Source organism: Elgaria multicarinata, chromosome 6 (assembly GCF_023053635.1).
Source record: "Elgaria multicarinata webbii isolate HBS135686 ecotype San Diego chromosome 6, rElgMul1.1.pri, whole genome shotgun sequence".
NCBI classification, from domain to species: domain Eukaryota; kingdom Metazoa; phylum Chordata; class Lepidosauria; order Squamata; family Anguidae; genus Elgaria; species Elgaria multicarinata.
Genome location: NC_086176.1, coordinates 22,235,600 through 22,253,538, shown reverse-complemented (window position 1 = coordinate 22,253,538; position 17,939 = coordinate 22,235,600). Strand labels below are relative to the sequence as shown.

The 17,939-nt window shown below is 41.8% G+C and overlaps 1 protein-coding gene across 1 annotated transcript in view; it reads left to right on the top strand.

The window, feature by feature from the left end:
• The window catches only part of LPL (lipoprotein lipase), a 36,183-nt gene that overhangs the window by 12,852 nt on the left and 5,392 nt on the right, over window positions 1–17,939 (top strand). The window contains exons 2-8 of the mRNA XM_063129143.1: window positions 2,450–2,625; window positions 5,646–5,825; window positions 8,126–8,237; window positions 10,000–10,233; window positions 11,308–11,550; window positions 14,425–14,545; window positions 16,985–17,161. Of these exons, the coding sequence (XP_062985213.1) occupies window positions 2,450–2,625; window positions 5,646–5,825; window positions 8,126–8,237; window positions 10,000–10,233; window positions 11,308–11,550; window positions 14,425–14,545; window positions 16,985–17,161 (1,243 nt within the window). The remainder of the gene's footprint in view (window positions 1–2,449; window positions 2,626–5,645; window positions 5,826–8,125; window positions 8,238–9,999; window positions 10,234–11,307; window positions 11,551–14,424; window positions 14,546–16,984; window positions 17,162–17,939) is intronic.

The following is a 17,939-nucleotide window of genomic DNA, read 5'->3' as shown; positions in this document are numbered from 1 at the left end:
GTAAATAAATGAGCTTAATTGTTTGCTTTACATTCTTCCCACTACACACACACCTTTTAGTCCTGCTGGCACCATCGCACAGACTTTGGCAAGTCAAAGTTCTGCTGACTTCAAACTGGGGAATATATTACACGTGGGGTATTACGATGTGGGTTTACTTTGCTTCACTTTTAAATGAGAATGTTCCCCTTGACACTGCTGATATTTCTTCAACTAAAGCTTAGTGTATTAGATGTGAGACTAGTGAATATGTTGGGCTGATTTGTCAACCTGATTTAATGCTGCTCAACTTTTGTGTCATTAGTGGATTTGCAAACCTTTTGGTGCAATATTTTAAATGCATTGAGTAGAGGGATGCTACGAAAATGTTATATGATTATCTTATTCTTAGAGTCTTTTATAAGACACTCTCTTTCGGGAGGTGATAAATAACAAAACTTCCAATGTATTTAAGATTAGCTCTCGTTCCTGTAGTATGCAAATATAATACGCTGAACTTGTGTCAATATTTTTTTTGCTGGTTCTGAATTGCAGTCCCCAAATACATTCTCAGAACATTGTGAAACTCTGGAAACATTGGAAAAGGATGAATTGAGGTCACAATCGGGTAAACAATGCAGCTGTAGTGACGTTTCCTGTGTTACGAAAAGGTGTATCAATATTTGATAGATGGAGGTAGACCAAGTAAGCGCTGAGTTACTTGGTCTATTGGACTCAAGGCCCAGGCTTATGGGCTTTCCTATTGAATAAAGGACTCAATCTGAGATTAGATCATGTGTTTATGTTAAAACCTACCTCTAGATAGCCATGTCCAAAGCATACATAAAAGCACAGAGTAGCATTTCAAAAGTGTTTGGTGTAAGAGATCATTTTATGCAGGCCACTTAAAAATGGTTTGTCTGCAGGTCATTATACTTTATCAATATATACAAAAGCCAGTTCCCAGGTTTCTTCTGTCAGACCAATTAATAAAACCCAGGTGATATGCAGATGAAGGGGTGGAGCTGGCCCAATTCTTAGTGGCTCCTCTGACCCGATGGTGTATCCAAGGGCACCCTTTTGCTTTCTCACAGATTAGTAGCTGAATGCTTTCCAATGGAAAGTGTATCTCTTAACAAGCGTGGGATTGTTTATCTTGGAAAAAAAGGAGGCTAAGGGAAGACATGATAGAGGTGTACAAAATTATGCATGGTGTGGAGAATGTAGATAGGGAGTCATTTTTCTTCCTCTCTCAAAATACTAGAACCCGGGGTCATCCTATGAAGCTGATTGGTGGGAGATCCAGGACAAATAAAAGGAAGTACTTCTTCACACAGCCCATAGTTAAATTATGGAACTCACTACCACAAGATGTAATGATAGGCACCAATTTGGATAGCTTTAAAAAGGGAGTTGGATCAATTCCTGGAGGCAAAGGCTATCAATGGCTACTAGCCCTAAGCCTGTGTATCAGTTGCTGGGGAACATGGGTGGGAGGGTGCTGTTGCACCATGTCCTGCTTGTTCATCCCTGGCTAGCCACTGTTTGAACAGAGTGCTGGACTAGATGGACCCTTGGTCTGATCCAGCAAGGCTCTTCTTATGTTCTTAGTAATTTGTGTCTCTTGGATGTCAAGCATACAGGATTTTGTGAACAAGTCTTTAAAACCTAGATTTTAAAACCTTTATTTATTTATTTTAAAACTTGTGCTTCTTGAATATGTGATGGAAACACTTTCTGTTAGACTGGTGTGTGTGTGTGCGCATGTGTGTTTCTTCTCTGCAGAACATGTCGCCCACATGTTTTGATAAAAGGACAAGATGGATACTGCTGGCGAAGGCTAAAGATTTTGATTCAAGGAAAAGGGAGGCTCATAAATAGCCATGTATATAGTCACCTAAACAAGGAAGGTTTTGTAAACTGGATGGCATCAGAGCAGCCACGGGGACTAATGAGGCCTGTGTGCTGTGTGGGGGATGCTAACTTCTGTGGATTAAATTGCAAGGCTGAATTAACGTTCTTCCCTATTCACTCTGGTTCTCCCCTGACTCCCGTCTTTTTTAATTTCATCGGTATAATTTAGGAAAGGGCTGAGGGAAATCATTTTGTTGCTGCTATTGTTAAACCACTGGGAGCCAGAAATTCTTGCAGATCTACTGCAAATCAACCAGAAATCTACCAATAGATCCAGAACTACTTTCTGCTTGCCCCTGATAACACCAGGTATCAACCTCAGGGTGGCCCATCTGCCTCCTTAGTTGCCAACTCTAAGGCTTGCTCTGGAAGAGAGGTCGTTGGGGACATTGGCTTGCCAGGAATCCATGTGGGGCCACTGCCCTCTATTCCATCCTCAAAGAGGCCCTTCAACAGAACCAGGGCCATACATTCTATGCGCGTAATATAGAATGCTCATACTATTTCCTGGCATTTCCTTTCTTTCAAACTATTTAATACTCTCTTTTCTCTTCAGGAAGCACTACTGAAAAAAAGTGGGACTTCAATGTTATCAAGAGCAAATTTGCTTTAAGGACGCTTGAAAAGGCTGATGAGGACACCTGTCTCATTGTTCCTGGACAACAAACAAGTGTAGCACAATGCAGCTTTAATCACACCAGTAAAACCTTTGTGGTTATACATGGATGGACGGTAAGAAGGGTTGAGCAGTTCTCCAACCGGTTCAGACTGGGAATAGAGGCCCAGTGGTGACTTCTTTGCATAATTCTCATACATCATACTCCCCCCTTTTCTTTTTGGTATACTCACCTCATTTCAACATGGAGTGGGTAGCCTTTTGAAATCTATGGTGTTGTCAAAGTCTTCTGACTTGTGTTTAGGAATTATAATGTGCACTATTTATAGCAACTATGATCTTTGTTTAAACTTCTGTTAAAATCACTGTTTCATCACATCTCTGGCACCATAACATGAGATTTCCCTTGTTGGATCGAACCATCTTCCAATAGTAGCCAGCCAAATACTTTTGGAAGCTAACACATTGTCACGGCTGAACTCTAGGCAGCTGCTGGAGGTAAGCGAAGGAGTCAGAGCCAAGAAAAAAAGAGCTAGGAATTAGCACTGTGGGAGACACAGAAACACGCCAGAGCCAGGAAGAAGTGGTTGCTTAGGTGACATCCCAGCCCAAACAGCCCTTTTGAGCCTTTCCTGTCAAGGAAGGACCAAAGGCCAACCTGGGTAGGCAGGACTTCTCCAGAGCTTAAGAATACTTCACTGCCAAGAGGATATTCTGAGCTGCAGTTCTGACATCTCACCACATGTAACAGCCACACATGGAACTGAAGGTCCACTTCCTGGTTCTAGTCCTGGTAGCTCCAGTCCTGACATGACCAGGGCATTAAGGTCAGAGCAATTCCCTGTTGCTTGTCTCCAGTGTCTGGTATTCAGTGGCATACTGCCTCTGTGCATGGAGTTCCCAGGTTCCTGTTAGCCATGGTTATTGGAGGAACAGTAGTGCCTCCAGATAAGGTGATTATTAGCTAGCATGGCTAATAATATACTTGTCCTTCACTAATGTGTGTGATTCTGTATTTTTCTAATAAGCCATCTAAGCTACTGGCCATTAAGGCTGTGCATTGCTTTGGGACCAAATTCTGAATCCGAGGCAAATTGGGGTGATTTGGAGGGGTTTGAAACAGATCCGAATTGAATCAAAACAGGTCCGAATCAGTCCGAATTGAATCAATCGATTCAGATTGATTCAGACCTTTTTCAAGCACCAGTGGACATGAAAATTGGCACCATGATAGGGCTTCATTAGGGCTTCATTCCTGCCAAGTTTGAAGCATCGGTTCATCCCCTGATTTTTAGGATTTTTTTAAAATTTGAGGTTTTAAAATTATTTTTAAAATACGCTGTCATTTTTAAAGGTAAACAGAGGAAACGTAGCACCATGATAGCTCTTAAGTAGGGCTTTAGGCATGCCAAGGTTGAAGCATATCGGTTCATCCCTTGGTGTGTTTTTTTTGTTTTTTTTTTGGAATTTTTAAAGTTCAAACTCAAACCTCCTCATTGGGGTCTAGCACCTTGAGAAGTAACCAAGTTTCAGGATTTATTTATTTTTTAAATTAGAGGTAGACATGAAAATTAACATTATGGTAGGGCTTCAGTAGGGCTTCAGACTTGCCACGTTTGAAGCGGATCGGTTCAACCCTAGTTTTTTGATGGAATTTTATAAATGTGTGCTTTATTATTGTATACTACTTGTGCACAACACACAGCAGAGGCACACACACACAAAGTAGAAGACACTGAGAGACTAAACAACACAGAACTCACAGAGAATATTATTATTATTACTGGCTGTGCTGCTTAGAGTGCAATAAGGTGGACCCTGAAACAATCCTCCTCCTAGCCTCCTATTAAGGGGATGCCAAAGCATCTCTCACTGTCTATGTTTTGAACCACTGTGCCTGCCTCACAGGGTGGGTTTGTTTGATTTCTGTCAGACTCTGTAGGCCAGCCTGCCTCTCTGCTGTCCTGGTGCCTGGGAGATGTAGATGGGCTGCATGGGTCAACCCAACAAGCCTATGGCATACTTGCTCCCAGTGCTCCATGACCATAGCTGCCTGCTGCCTCTTCTCCTCTGTGCCCGCCTCACAGGGCTGGTTTGTTTGTTTTTTGCCAACTTTTCTGTGCCTGCCTGCATAGCTGCCTCCTTGCCTCTCTGCCTGCCTTCCTGAGCACCTGCACACTTCTCCAATATGATCTGTCTGGTCCTGCCTTGCAGGGCCGGTTTGAGTTTCTGGCTTTGAATTGAGACAATCGTTTGCTCGCTTACATGTGTCCGCACAGCTGCCTGCTGCCTCTCTGTCCACTTCTCTGCCTACCAGCCAGATTGCCTGTCTGCCCACTTCTCCAATATTATCAGTCTGGTTCTGCCTTGCAGGGCTGGTTTGTGATTTTGGCTTTGCTTTGACTCAATTTCTAAGGCACGTTGCTCCCAGCCAGGTAATGTGTGTATTGCAGGCAGCCTACTTTCTCTGTTTCTCTCTGAATGGGAAGAGCCTGAGGATGTGTCAACTTAAGAACAAAAGAAAAGTAGGGGAGATTTGCACTTGAAGGGATAGTGTGAGCTTGAATTGTTCCCTTGAAAAATCACATTTTTAGCAGTGGATTACAGGAAAACCACTGTGCAGATGTGTCTGAAAATTGGTACACATTATTACCTCCAGGGCATCTGTAAGGTCACCAACGTTCATATTTCTATCTTGAAAAATAAAAAAGTTATAGGTGTTTATTTCCCCCCCAATGCAAGTCTATGGGGAAATGAAAAATCTGGTTATTTTGGACGTCCGAATCTTTGATTTGGATTCAGATCCGAGGTGAGACAGACTAGGCCCGAATCGAATCGGGCTTGATTCAGAAGGTCCAAATCAGGATCTGAAGCAAATTGGGGCTCTATGGACAGTCCTACTGGCCATCACCACAATTTTGACAGGGAGTTTCCTACTCACTGAGGGACCTGTCCTTCATGAATTTTTCTAAAAGATGCCCTAGATGCTGCTGTGACATAATCCCACAAACATACCACTTTGTATGATGATCCTATTCTGGAAGTCTTTGAAGATGGCATTAAGTACGTGTTTATTCATTTGGGTCCCTGTTATAGATTGCAAAAGAATGATGTGGTTTATCCTCTTCTCTTCCAGGTGACTGGCATGTATGAGAGCTGGGTGCCCAAGCTGGTAAAAGCACTGTATAAGAGGGAACCCAACTCTAATGTCATTGTTGTTGATTGGCTGGCCCGAGCTAGCTTACATTATCCAATATCTGCTGCCTACACAAAGCAGGTGGGAGAAGACGTTGCTACATTTGTTGACTGGATGGAGGTAAGCAGTTGTATGCAGTTTTTGTACTGCACACATTCAGGATGGCCAAACAAGTAGCATATGTGAAACAAACTATGTGTATTAGAGCTTAGCTACACAATCAGTGGAATCCCTATATGCCTGCCCGAGACTTGAGATCTGTTGGAGGAGCCCTTCTCCACATCCCACCAGCACAACACATATGCTATGATGGGACAAGGGAGAGGGCTTTCTCTGTTGTGGCACCCCGACTGTGGAATGCCCTCACCTTGGAGGCCTGACTGGCGCCAACGCTGATTTTATTCCGGTGCCAAGTGAAAACATGGCTTTTTAACAATGCCTTTAATGGTTAAATTCACTAAGATGGCACATTGTTTTAACTGTTTTAATTGTTTTACTGCTTTTAAATTATATATTTTGGTTCATGGTTTAATTTGTTTTTAGCTGTATACATTTACTGTTTTATATTGTACGCTTTTATCTGTACGCCGCCCTTAGTTCTTAATGATATAGGGCGGGATATAAATGTTATAAATAAATAAATAAATAAATAAATAATACAACTCTAGTTGAAGTACAGGTGGTGATCACATGTTTGAATGCTTCCCCATTGTGTGTGTATATGTGTGGGGAGCCATGCATATAGAACATTGGTATATTTGGTAGATGGCCAGGCTTGAACCTTTCTTTCCATACTAATACTCCTATGTCCAGGAGACTAAGATTTACACATGAAATAGAATCGATGGTGCAGCTCTTGATGGAGAGCACCATTTCAGGCTTCAACTAGAATTTGAATGTTTGGATGTTCCTCCACATTAAAAATAACAATAATAATCCTGCATATTGAAAACTAGTATAATTTTTTTTTAAAAAGATCTTAGTCTCCTGGACACAGGAGTATTAGGACACTCCAGGATAAGTTACTAATTTTTATAGGCATTATAGATAACCAATATGGTAACACATTTTGCTACAAGTGGTTGTAGTTAAGTGCCTGAGTTGTAAATAAATTGAGACTTTGAGATACGGTTGATCAGAAGCTGGTGGTAACTCTTTTCTGGATAGTATTTCCCTCTTTCTTAAGAATCAGATTTGCAGCTGCGTGGCTGGGGGGTGCAGGTTACTCCTGACTTTTCTATTGGATGCCCAGTGTTTTTCACTGGCTTTAGTTGGTGTGCCAGCTACTCTTTCTCCTGACCAATGATGAACCTGTTACTGCCATTCATGGGTTGGCAACCTCCTCAGATTATAAACATTGTATTTATTATTTTATTTATTTATTACATTTTTATACTGCCCATCAGCCGAAGCTCTCTGGGCAGTACACAACTAAAAACCATGAAATATAACAAGTACAAATTTAAAACATTAAAAAGTTAAAAAGGCGATATAAAACCAGCTACATTAAAAACCAGGGAAAGCCTGTGTAAAAAGGTATGTCTTCAGGAGGTGTTTAAAAGATACTAAGTTTCCTGCCTCCTGAACGGCACAAGGGAGGGTCCTTCAGAGGGTGGGTACCACCACAGAGAAGTCCCGTTCACTTTCTGTGGAGCTGCCTTTGAAAAGCATTTGGAAACAGTGTTTCTTCTAGGTTGTAGTGATTAACTTATTAATAAATTTTCATGATTCCAAACACACAAAGCCTATTCTCAGTTTCTTTCACTGGTTTCCAGTTGGTTTCTTGGTGCAATTCAGACAAGATGCTTTTGACTTATTGCCACCTTATCCCACCTGAACCTATCTCCAGACTTAGATCTTTATCTGAAGCTGTGTCTTGTGCTGCCACTAGCAGAATATAGGCAGGTGACCCCTTAGGGAGCATCCCACTGCTTGCCCCCAAAGGGGTCAATCCTTTGTGAGTGCTTACAAAGGTTAGAGGCCCTCACTTTGAACCCTTGCAAGGTACCTGACATCTTTTCTGCTTCCCCCTGGTTCAGGGTAGCATCTCCAAAAATTGCCTTGGGAAGGTGAAAGGCAGAGGAGGCAGAAACAGCAGTGTGCTGGTCACAAGTTCCAGCCCAGTCTTCAGCATGAGAAGACATTCTGCGGTTTAAGGAACAGGGCAAACACCATCCTGCTTAGCTTCTTTGCAGCAGACTACAATCAAGGCTGTCCTGAACCACCTCCTGTGTGATAGGAGACATTATTTTTTTGTGTGATCATTCCCAATTAATTGCCCTTGACATCTCTAGGCAGGACTCTCTCACCAGTAGCATCCAGATGATGCTGGCTAGGGAATGTTGGGAGTTGTAGGACTTTTTTCTGTCTAAACCTGCATAAGATTGCACCTTTAATCGTTTAAAAATTACCATTCCTAGGAGCAGTTCAGTTACTCCCTGGACAAAGTCCATTTGCTGGGATACAGCCTTGGTGCCCATGTTGCTGGCATTGCTGGAAGTCTGACCAATAACAAGATTAATAGAATTACTGGTAAGAAAGTCTTGGTGGCATAGGAATAACAAAGGGAAAGTAGAGTGCTGCGGTTCTTCTAATGTTACGAACGGTTTTAAGGTGGGATTCTGGCATGGAACTACATTGGTAACTGTTGTATAAGAATTGGGCTACTAGAGATGAAGTGTGTTCTCCAGCTTCAGTAGCATTTCAGTTCCAAAATCCATATTACTGTAATACCTTTATCAGGCCAAGCAAAAGATCACCAACAATATGCTTTCAAGTTCTCCAGATCTTTTCATCAGGCAAGATGTTACAAACAGTAGGTTGGAGGGTGGGGGGAAAGGGAGGAAAAAGCCAGGACTTTTCAAAGTCATGGTGTTTGTATTATCACAATCTTGAGATGGAGAGAAGGACGAGAAAGGGTGTGCAGACATTCAAATAAGGCTCTAGTAGGTGATGTGATGGTTACATGTTACTGTAGCTGCTCCTTTTTTATCATCCATTTTTGAAAGTATAAAATACAGCTGTTTATTCAAAAATGTCTCCTGTATGGGCACATCCAGAATCTGGGAAGGTATAGTCCTGGTTTGCATGATCATTGTAAACTAAACAAGCCATAGTATCTTGCTTAAGCTATGGCACATGCCAGGTGCAATTTGCATAATCACCAGCCCAGTTGCAGCTTGTCAGGTTCGGATGACAGAACAAGCCACAGCCAGGTGGGTTATTATGCAGATTGTGCCCGGCACGTGCTGTGACTTAAGTCACCGTGGCTTGTTTAACCTACGATGATCGTGCAAACCAGCCCACTGTGTGTTGAAGATAAGTCTATTTTATTAGAATGTAAGCCTATGCGGCAGGGTTTTGCTGTTTTATTGTTTTACTCTGTACAGCACCATGTACATTGATGGTGCTATATAAATAAATAATAATAATAATAAAACAAAAACAAGGACGCCATCCTGAAACACCTTGATCAGACTGCTCTGGGCAGTCATAGGTTTCAATGGCATTTGTAGATTGAGGATTGCATTCCTTTTAAAATTGGCATCTGATCTGTAGAATAGGTTATTTGGACGGAAGTACGAAGCTTTTATTTCAGATGAGTACTTATTTTGGGTCTTAATTGTGTCTTTGGAAGGAATTAGTGGCCTTCGGAAAACAATTATGCAATTCATGTACAAATGCTAGACTGAATCTTTTATAAGAGCTACTTGACATTTCAGAAGAGTTTTAAAGCCTTTATGTAACATTTCATGACCTCTTTCTGGCTTTGTTCTAATGAATGTGTTTTTCCACTCCTTTTTCATCTTTAGAAATTGCTTTAGAATTGTTTAAAAAATGTAGCTGATTTAAGGCAATTGTGTCTCACCGTCCTGAATATAGAATTTTTTTAAAAAATAATGACTGTTTCAGTGAGATTTTCAAGCAGTATAGCTTAGGGACCATGTTGGTTGCAGTAACTTTCAATACTGCTCTCTGTTTGGGTATGGTTTAGCTAAAGTTAAGCACTTTTAGTCCCATTGATGTTAATGGGAGAGACTTAAAAATGGGGATAGGGTGGAGTCCAAACCATTGTCTGTCTCCATCCTTAATCTACTTTGTTCCAGGATGTACTTCTCATTCAGTGGAGAATAGTGGATGCAATCAAGAGAGATTAACATTGATGGGAATTGTGTCATTGGCTTGAATGAGATATAGATGGTGTTGATAAGATTCAATATTGATGACATTGTGTTATATAGCAGCAATGTACAGGCAATGCTAATAGGTTTTCTACTGCCGCCTTCCCATTTAGGTTTAGACCCCGCTGGACCTAATTTTGAATATGCTGAGGAATCTGTACGCCTTTCCCCAGATGATGCTGTCTTTGTAGATGTCTTGCACACTTATACAAGGGGATCTCCAGATCGCAGTATTGGAATTCAGAAACCTATTGGGCATATTGATATCTACCCTAATGGTGGTAACTTCCAACCAGGTTGCAATATAGGAGAAACGCTGCTTGCGATTGCAGAAAAAGGGTTTCAAGGTGAGTATTCAAGTTTGATTGGCAATTAAGGTGTAAACATGATTGAAATTCAGGGGCCACTTGTGTTCATAAATAATAAATGCTATACTCAAAATACTTCGCTATTATTGATACTTTACAAATGTATCCATTAATTAAACAGTATTTCTTATTTGAATTCATGTGCTTGGCTGACTCTGTTCACACTGGTTCCAAGTTTAGCTGGACCTTTGTTTCCTGATCAAACTATCTAGTCGCTTGTCTGGGAAATACAGAACATTGCCATAACTGCCCTTCAAGAACTGCAGTGGCTGAGCAGTTAAAGAAGTGCTCAATGTTCCCAAAAAGTATTGTGCATTAGAGTCTTGCTCTGCTTCACATTGGATGAATATCTCCAGTACATCAGCTGCAAATGGGGACTTGACCCATGATATTTAGCAAGTAGAAGATAATCAGCAATTCATAGGCTACATCATTCTATTCTTCTGTGCTGAACCACAGAAAGACATACTTTTCAACTATGACATCTTATAGGGGCCTTGGGGTAGAGAATGATAGTGCCTAGCCTAAAGTTAACTTTGGTCCTGATCCTGTGTACAATTCTGCTTTTTTCCCCCTCAATAGTGAGAACTAGCCCACATGAATCCTTAAACTAAAGGTCAGCTGAAAATCACACCTACATATTTTTGACAATATTTTCAACAGTGCAATTTCTTGACACCTTTTCAGCACTCTTTGGGAAGCCATTTGCCTTTCACTTGCTTGAATTCTTGGTTGCTCTTACATAATAATGTAGCCAGATCTTACTGGCTACAGAACATTGTAACATCATATGATGCACTGTGTGATCTCTGAGATTTCAAGGAGGAGGAAGAAGTGACAGCCAAGGAAGCGCTGTAAAAGCAGCAATGAAGAGCAACAATAGTGCTGAAAAAACATTCTCCCAGTCTAAATGCTTTACAGAAAAAATAATAATCTCTACTTCAAACTTATTTATTCCGACTCCCGAAAAATCAAAACTGGAAAACCTTTGAGATAGCCCTGTCTAACTTAAGTAACGCCATTAAGTAATCAATTGGTTCCTTTCCTTCAAAGATGCAGATCAGCTGGTGAAATGCTCTCATGAACGCTCCATCCATCTCTTCATTGATTCCCTCTTATATGAAGAAAAACCGATTATGGCATACCGCTGCAACTCAAGACAAACATTTGAAAGAGGGCTCTGTTTGAGCTGTAGGAAGAACCGGTGCAATAATTTAGGCTATAAAATCAATAGAGTGAGAAGCAAGAGGAACACCAGAATGTACCTGAAGACACGATCGCAAATGCCTTTTAAAGGTAAGATGATTTGATTATTAAAATTACGGTGTTTTTCATAACGTGGGAAAACAAATTGATTTGGAGCATGATGGAACAGAAAGGTCTCCTGCATAGGCCCTAGCGAAATAATAAAACTAAGTTTAAAGAATTATTTGTTATAAAATTAGTGTTTGTAAGTTGAATAGCAGGTCCATAATTCTTAAATGTATAACGAGCCCTGATTTTAATCCAACAAACTTTAATTTCCCCCCCATGCACACAGAGTTTGATATGAGTTCGCTTATATTATTGTGCCTAAGCAGCTCAACTCCTCTATCACTGATCATATTGTATCCCTTTACTTTCTGAAAAAAGTCCTGTTTGCAATTATTTTATTTTAATCCTTTAGTTATTCTTTGCCTAGGATGACCATATGAAAAGGAGGACAGGTCTCCTGTATCTTTAACAGTTCTGTTGAAAAGGGGATTTCAGCAGGTGTCATTTGCATGCACACAGCACCAGGTGAAATTCCCTCTTCATTGCAACATTTAAAGCTGCAGGAGCTATACTAGAGTGACCAGATACAAGAGAGAGCAGGGCTCCTGCAGCCTTAAATGTGGTGATGCAGAGGGAATTTCCCCAGGTGCTGCCTGCATACAAATGTCACCTGCTGAAATCCCCTTTTCTATACAACTGTTAAAAGATATAGGAGCCCTGTCCTCCTTTCCATTTATTTGGTCACCCTATCTTTGCCAAAGGAACTAATCAGTTGAAAGTTTGGAACTGAAACCATTCAACAACCAACTACACTGGTTTGCATTCTCTTCCCCTCCTTATTGTTTTACTATGATTTTATTAGATTGTAAGCCTATGCGGCAGAGTCTTGCTATTTACTGTTTTACTCTGTACAGCACCATGTACACTGATGGTGCTATATAAATAAATAATAATAATAATAATAAGAAGAAGAAGAAGAAGAAGAAGAAGAAGAAGAAACAGCATCTGCAACATGCCAAGTCCTGTGATGGACTGGTATTTTGTTGCTGATGCTTGTTCTGCTTCTGCCCATATCAATCCACTAGTGTAAGCAAAGCACATGTGATAAGAGCTAATCAGAGACGGATGTGTCATGACTCAGGAGGTCAGAGAAAGATGCGTTATGACTCAGGAGGTCATGATATAGAGAGTGGAAAAGCTCATCATATCATGCACGCTCTGTTCCCAAGGTGCACTTTGTGCAGATGAACAAAAATTCAGAGAACTTTTGTTCGCGTTTACTCTCTTGGATTTGTAACTTGGTGCACAAATTACGATGGGATCAGTCTGCCTATTGCTAGCTTTAATGACACTTGTGGTTTTGCATGGATTTTTGTATGTCTTTTCATGGATGTAAACCACTTTGGGGGCCCACTTGCAGGGTGAAAAGCCAGTGCATAATTAAATAAACAGGAGCTGTTGGGTGGGGGAAACCCATGATGGTTCTCTTGCATAGGTCCTATTAATTTCAAAGGAGCTTGTATAGGAGACCTTCCTGTTGGATTATGCCTCCCCCTTTTCCACATTAGGTTTTCCATCTCAAAAGGTAGAAGATATTATAGGAAGTATGTAATAAGAGAATCCTTGACATCCTTCATTGCTGTTATGGAGAATCTAGACAACATAATGGAAGATAGGCAAATATTCTCATAATCTAAACGCTTTTCAGAAAAAAAGAAAAAGTCTCATAAAACTGGATAGCATTCAGTGCTTTTAAATGTTAAGGAAGGAAAGGAAAGGAACCTTTCGTGCAAGCATTGAGTCATTACTGACTCTTGGAGGGACGCCAGCTTTTGCTGAAGTTTTCTTGGCAGGCCTTATAGTGGGGTGGTTTGCCGTTGCCTTCCCCAGCCATTATTACCTTTCCCAGGCTGTGTTCCAATATTCTGTGTTGTCTGCCAACCTTTTAAAGACGTGATTAGGGGTGGGGTTTTTCTTTTTCTTGCTTTGGGATTGTACAGCCAACCAGTCCAATGTGGACTGTTAAAGCAATATTGATGCACCTAGTGAGAGGTGATGCACCTAGTAATTCGGGATAATATGCAAGTTCAGTAATTGTGTTACTGGAAGTGGCCTGTTCAGACATGTACTTCAATGAATGGTGGAGACATAAAGTATGGACTTCTTTATGGCAAGTGCATGCTTGATGCCATCTGGAGAAATTTCCATTGTGAGAGCTCTCCAAATACCTGTCACTACATTACAAAGCTACTAACCCATCCTGTCTGCTGATCCTAAGGCTTTCTGGGGAATTACATACTTAGGTGGAAGACTAGTGACTCTTTTATCATTATGACACCCCACAACCCGACATTATGGCCTGGTTCAGACAACATGCTAAACCACGCTGCTTAACCACAAAATAGTTAATGGAATGCATTCCATTAACCATTTTGTGGTTAAGCAGCGTGGTTTAGCATGTTGTCTGAACAGGGCCTATGATTCCCCCCTCCATTGTTCTATAGATATATCAGATAAAATTCTAAGACTGGAGTGTAAATGGATTTTGGTTAAATCATACAATGAATTAATACTTACAAAACTGACTTGGTTACTTCCATAAAGAGATATTTCTCTGTTTGAGTAATTGTAGTAGATTCAAGATCAAGCTATATTTAAAGTTGGTTTTTTTTGGTCTTTTTCAATGGATACTAGTCCTGATGGCTATGTGCTACCTCCAGTATCTGAGGCAGTAAGCCTATATACACCAGTTGCTGGGGAACATGGGCGGTAGGGTGCTGTTGCATCTGTGTCCTGCTTGTTGGTTCATTGTGTGAACAGAGTGTTGCACTAGATGGGCCTTGTTTTGATCCAGCATGGCTCTTCTTGTGACCTAATATTTTTATGTTCCCCCCTTTTGTTCTTTTTGCTGTTCAGTTTTTCATTATCAAGTTAAGGTCCACTTTTTTGGAAAGACGAGTATGACCATAAAAAAGCAGCAATTCCTTATCTCTCTACATGGTACTAAGGCTGAAAGTGACAACATTGCTTTTACACTGTGAGTATACATGGAAACAACTCTACTTGTAATAGCCAGTTGTAAATGTAATGTTTAGAATTTAGAAGAAACATTTGTGTCCAATTTAAGCCTTATCATTTAAGGCTTCTGCATTTTCTGTATTGGCTTCTGCCAATTTAAGGGGTTCTGCATGTTCCTTGAATTTGTGTTTTATCCTAATCAAAACATGTGTACAGAATCCATTGAGAATTGCACCTGCATGTCTAAGGGCATGTCTAGACTAGGGGAATGGAGGGGGAGGATCTTGTGATATGGTGATCACGAGATCCTCCCTTTCAGACTACACGCGGCGCGCAATGTCCCGGGAGGGCGGAGAACGTCACGCCCGCCAGTTTGGATTTTTTTTTTTGAAGATGAGTTTCTCAAGCGGAACAGGTAGGTTTTTTTTAAAAAAAAATATTCCCGTCCCCCCCCCCCCAACCTCGATGGGCACAGAGCTTCTGAGGAGCTCCATCCCGGTTTCTGGCTTCTCGGGGTTACTCACAAGAAGCTGTGACAAAACTGGGATGGTGGCCCACACCTCCTGCAGTCTCAGGATCATCCCGAGACCACGGGAAAAACCGGGATAGAAGTGTAGGGCCATATCCCAGGGAAAGGGAGGGATGATCCCTCCCTGCTCCCGGGATCCCCTGTGCATCATGTAGATGCACAGGGATGATCCCTGGGATGTCACTCCGTCTAGACATGCCCTAAATTGCTGAGGTTCCCCCCCCCCCCCGCCCAATGAACTATATAGAAGTAGCCATTAGGCCACTTCCATGTACCTCAGTGGAAAAGGTGGCACAAGAGCACCATTTTAAATTGCCTTGAGTGGCGTGTATTTTTGTCATGTCAGAAGGGGCTCTCAGGTCAGCTCAGCATATTATGCAGAAGTGCCAAAAGAAAAACAATGAGTGAACAGCACTTCCTCTTGTCCTCCTCCAACTCGACATTTCCAGAAAAGTGTGCAAAGGGGCACATAAATTGGCTGTGTCTCCCTTTGGCATATTTTCTCTGGAGGCACAAAAAGGGGAAGTGTTTAGTTGAGATTAGGACTTCTGCAAACTATCCAGTCTTAATAAATTAAACTAGGACTGAGAAGCTATCTGGGGGAGAGAGTAAATTTCAGCTTCCGTTTCTTTCTAGGTTAAAGGTACCCGATCGACTATGTATGGTAAAAGCTTAAAATTGCCTGTAGTCCCTTTCTCATGTGGGACTTGTGAGTTATGTCATGATGACAAGTTATGAGTATGAGACTTACATTTGTGTAGGCAGATCTCCCCACCCCACATTATTTTAAGGAGTGAAGAGTTCAGCTTAACATCACTCTATTTTTATGTGCTTATGACTTACAAGCTTATGGTTAGCTTTGACTTTAGAGGCCACGTGTCTAATGTGTACAATTACAATGGTCATGATCATAAGACAGTAGCACGTAAGGCCAGCTGAAATAAAAATTAGTCACCAAAGATTTAAACATTTGACTTTTTTTTTAGTTTTTGTTCTCCCATGTAAGATACGTGGGTAAATGTGGATTAGTAGCTGTTCCAAAGATGGGATGTGGCCTGCTTGTTGTCTTAGCTTGGAATCCCACAGAAATCTGTTGCAAAGCCACTGGTCTTGGCATCTGATATGCAAGCTTCTGAAATGAAAGCAGCAACCTGCAAGAGTTGGTATTGGGGCAAAATCTGTTCCTTTTGAAATGTCTTTGGGCATGTCTACACCGCACGGGGTTGCGGGAGGGACGGCGGGAGGATCTCGCGGCATTATGCTCGCGAGATTCTCCCCTTCAGTCTAAACGTGTCGCGCAATGTCCTAGGGGGACGTAGGACGTTGCGCCCGCTATTTTTTAAAATAAAGATGAGTGTTTGAGCGCTCAAACGAAAAAATGTTTTTTTCTTTAAAAATATTATTCCCACTCCCCCCACCACAGATGGGCACGGAGCTCCTGAAGAGCCCTGTGCCCCGTTCCTGGGTCCCAGCTCCTTGTGGTTATTTGCAAGGAGCTGGGACGAAACCACGATGGTGTGCCATACCTCCCGCGATCTTGGGATCATCCCAAGACTGCAGGAAAAACACGATTAAAGGGCCTGCCGATATCCTGGGGCAAGGGAGGGATCATCCCTCCCTGCTCCTGGGATCTCCTGTGCATCATGTGGATGCACAGGGATGATCCCGGGACAATCCCTGGGATATCGCCCCATGTAGACATGCCCTTTGAGAGCCCCTACTGGGTTGCTACTATAAGGATTTACACAGTGAGTGGAATTCGTGATTTAAAGTCACACTTTTGTTCTTGCATGCTTGGAAAGATGTATGCTATCTCTGCTAAGTGAACACCTTAATCTCTTCCACATGCCCCCAAAAGGAATGGTACTCCCAAATAAGGAGTCAGAGAAGCAATGGCTAAACATAGATTTTTAAATTTGTATTTAACAGGCCTGAGGTCTCCACAAACAAAACCCATTCCTTCCTGATATACACAGAGATCGATATTGGAGAGCTCCTTATTGTCAAACTGCAATGGTTCAACGACTCTATTTTCAACTTTTGGTGGAGTGCCCCTGAGTTTCGTATCAAGAGGGTCAGAGTCAAGGCTGGAGAAACCCAGAAAAAGTAAGATGGCTTAATTTCATTGCAGAAAAAGAGAATGGATTATGTCTTGTCTTCTTGCAGTGTTTACTTTACGGTAGATCTTGTTTTAACCCAGGGCTAGATGCCATCTAGTCAGTCATTGTGCAAGTGGTGTGCTACATTTTTCTCTGGAGGTGGACCCCAGATGATTTAGCTCGGCGGTAAAGCACATGACCTGGCCTATCCACCTAAAGGGTAGCCTGCCTGAGAATTATGGGTTGGTCCAAGGATGCCTTGTGTGAGCAGAAAGATACTTCTGCTCATACAAGTTGGCACAATGTCTCAATCTTATTTTTTGTGGGGGCTGGAGTGTGGAGTGGGGGCAGGAATTGCTGCACTTTGAAAGCAGAGGGCTACTTCTGGTTTTTATGCTAAAACCCTTAAGAATCTCTCCAAGTCACAGTAGATTAAACCAAGCTAGATTGACCAGCAAATAGTCTTGACTTTGTAAAAGGCAGCATTATATGTCCTAGGAAGAGCATGGAGTCCTCTATGCTGTCCTCTAGAGTACCAAGCAGTAGTTAACATCTTTGGTACAGGCAGTGGGGGCTGGTGACTAAGATGTCAGTGGGCCATGAATCCGCTTCGGATTCAGAACCAATCAGAACTCTAAAGGAGCTATCCAAGGTATGAGGCGCTTTGGATTGCTCCTTTTGAATTCCACTGGTTCTCACTGAAACCTGAAACGGATTCACCGCCCCATTGACATATGATCCACCAACCCCTACTGAGTACAGGCAAAAAGGAGCAAACATTGAAG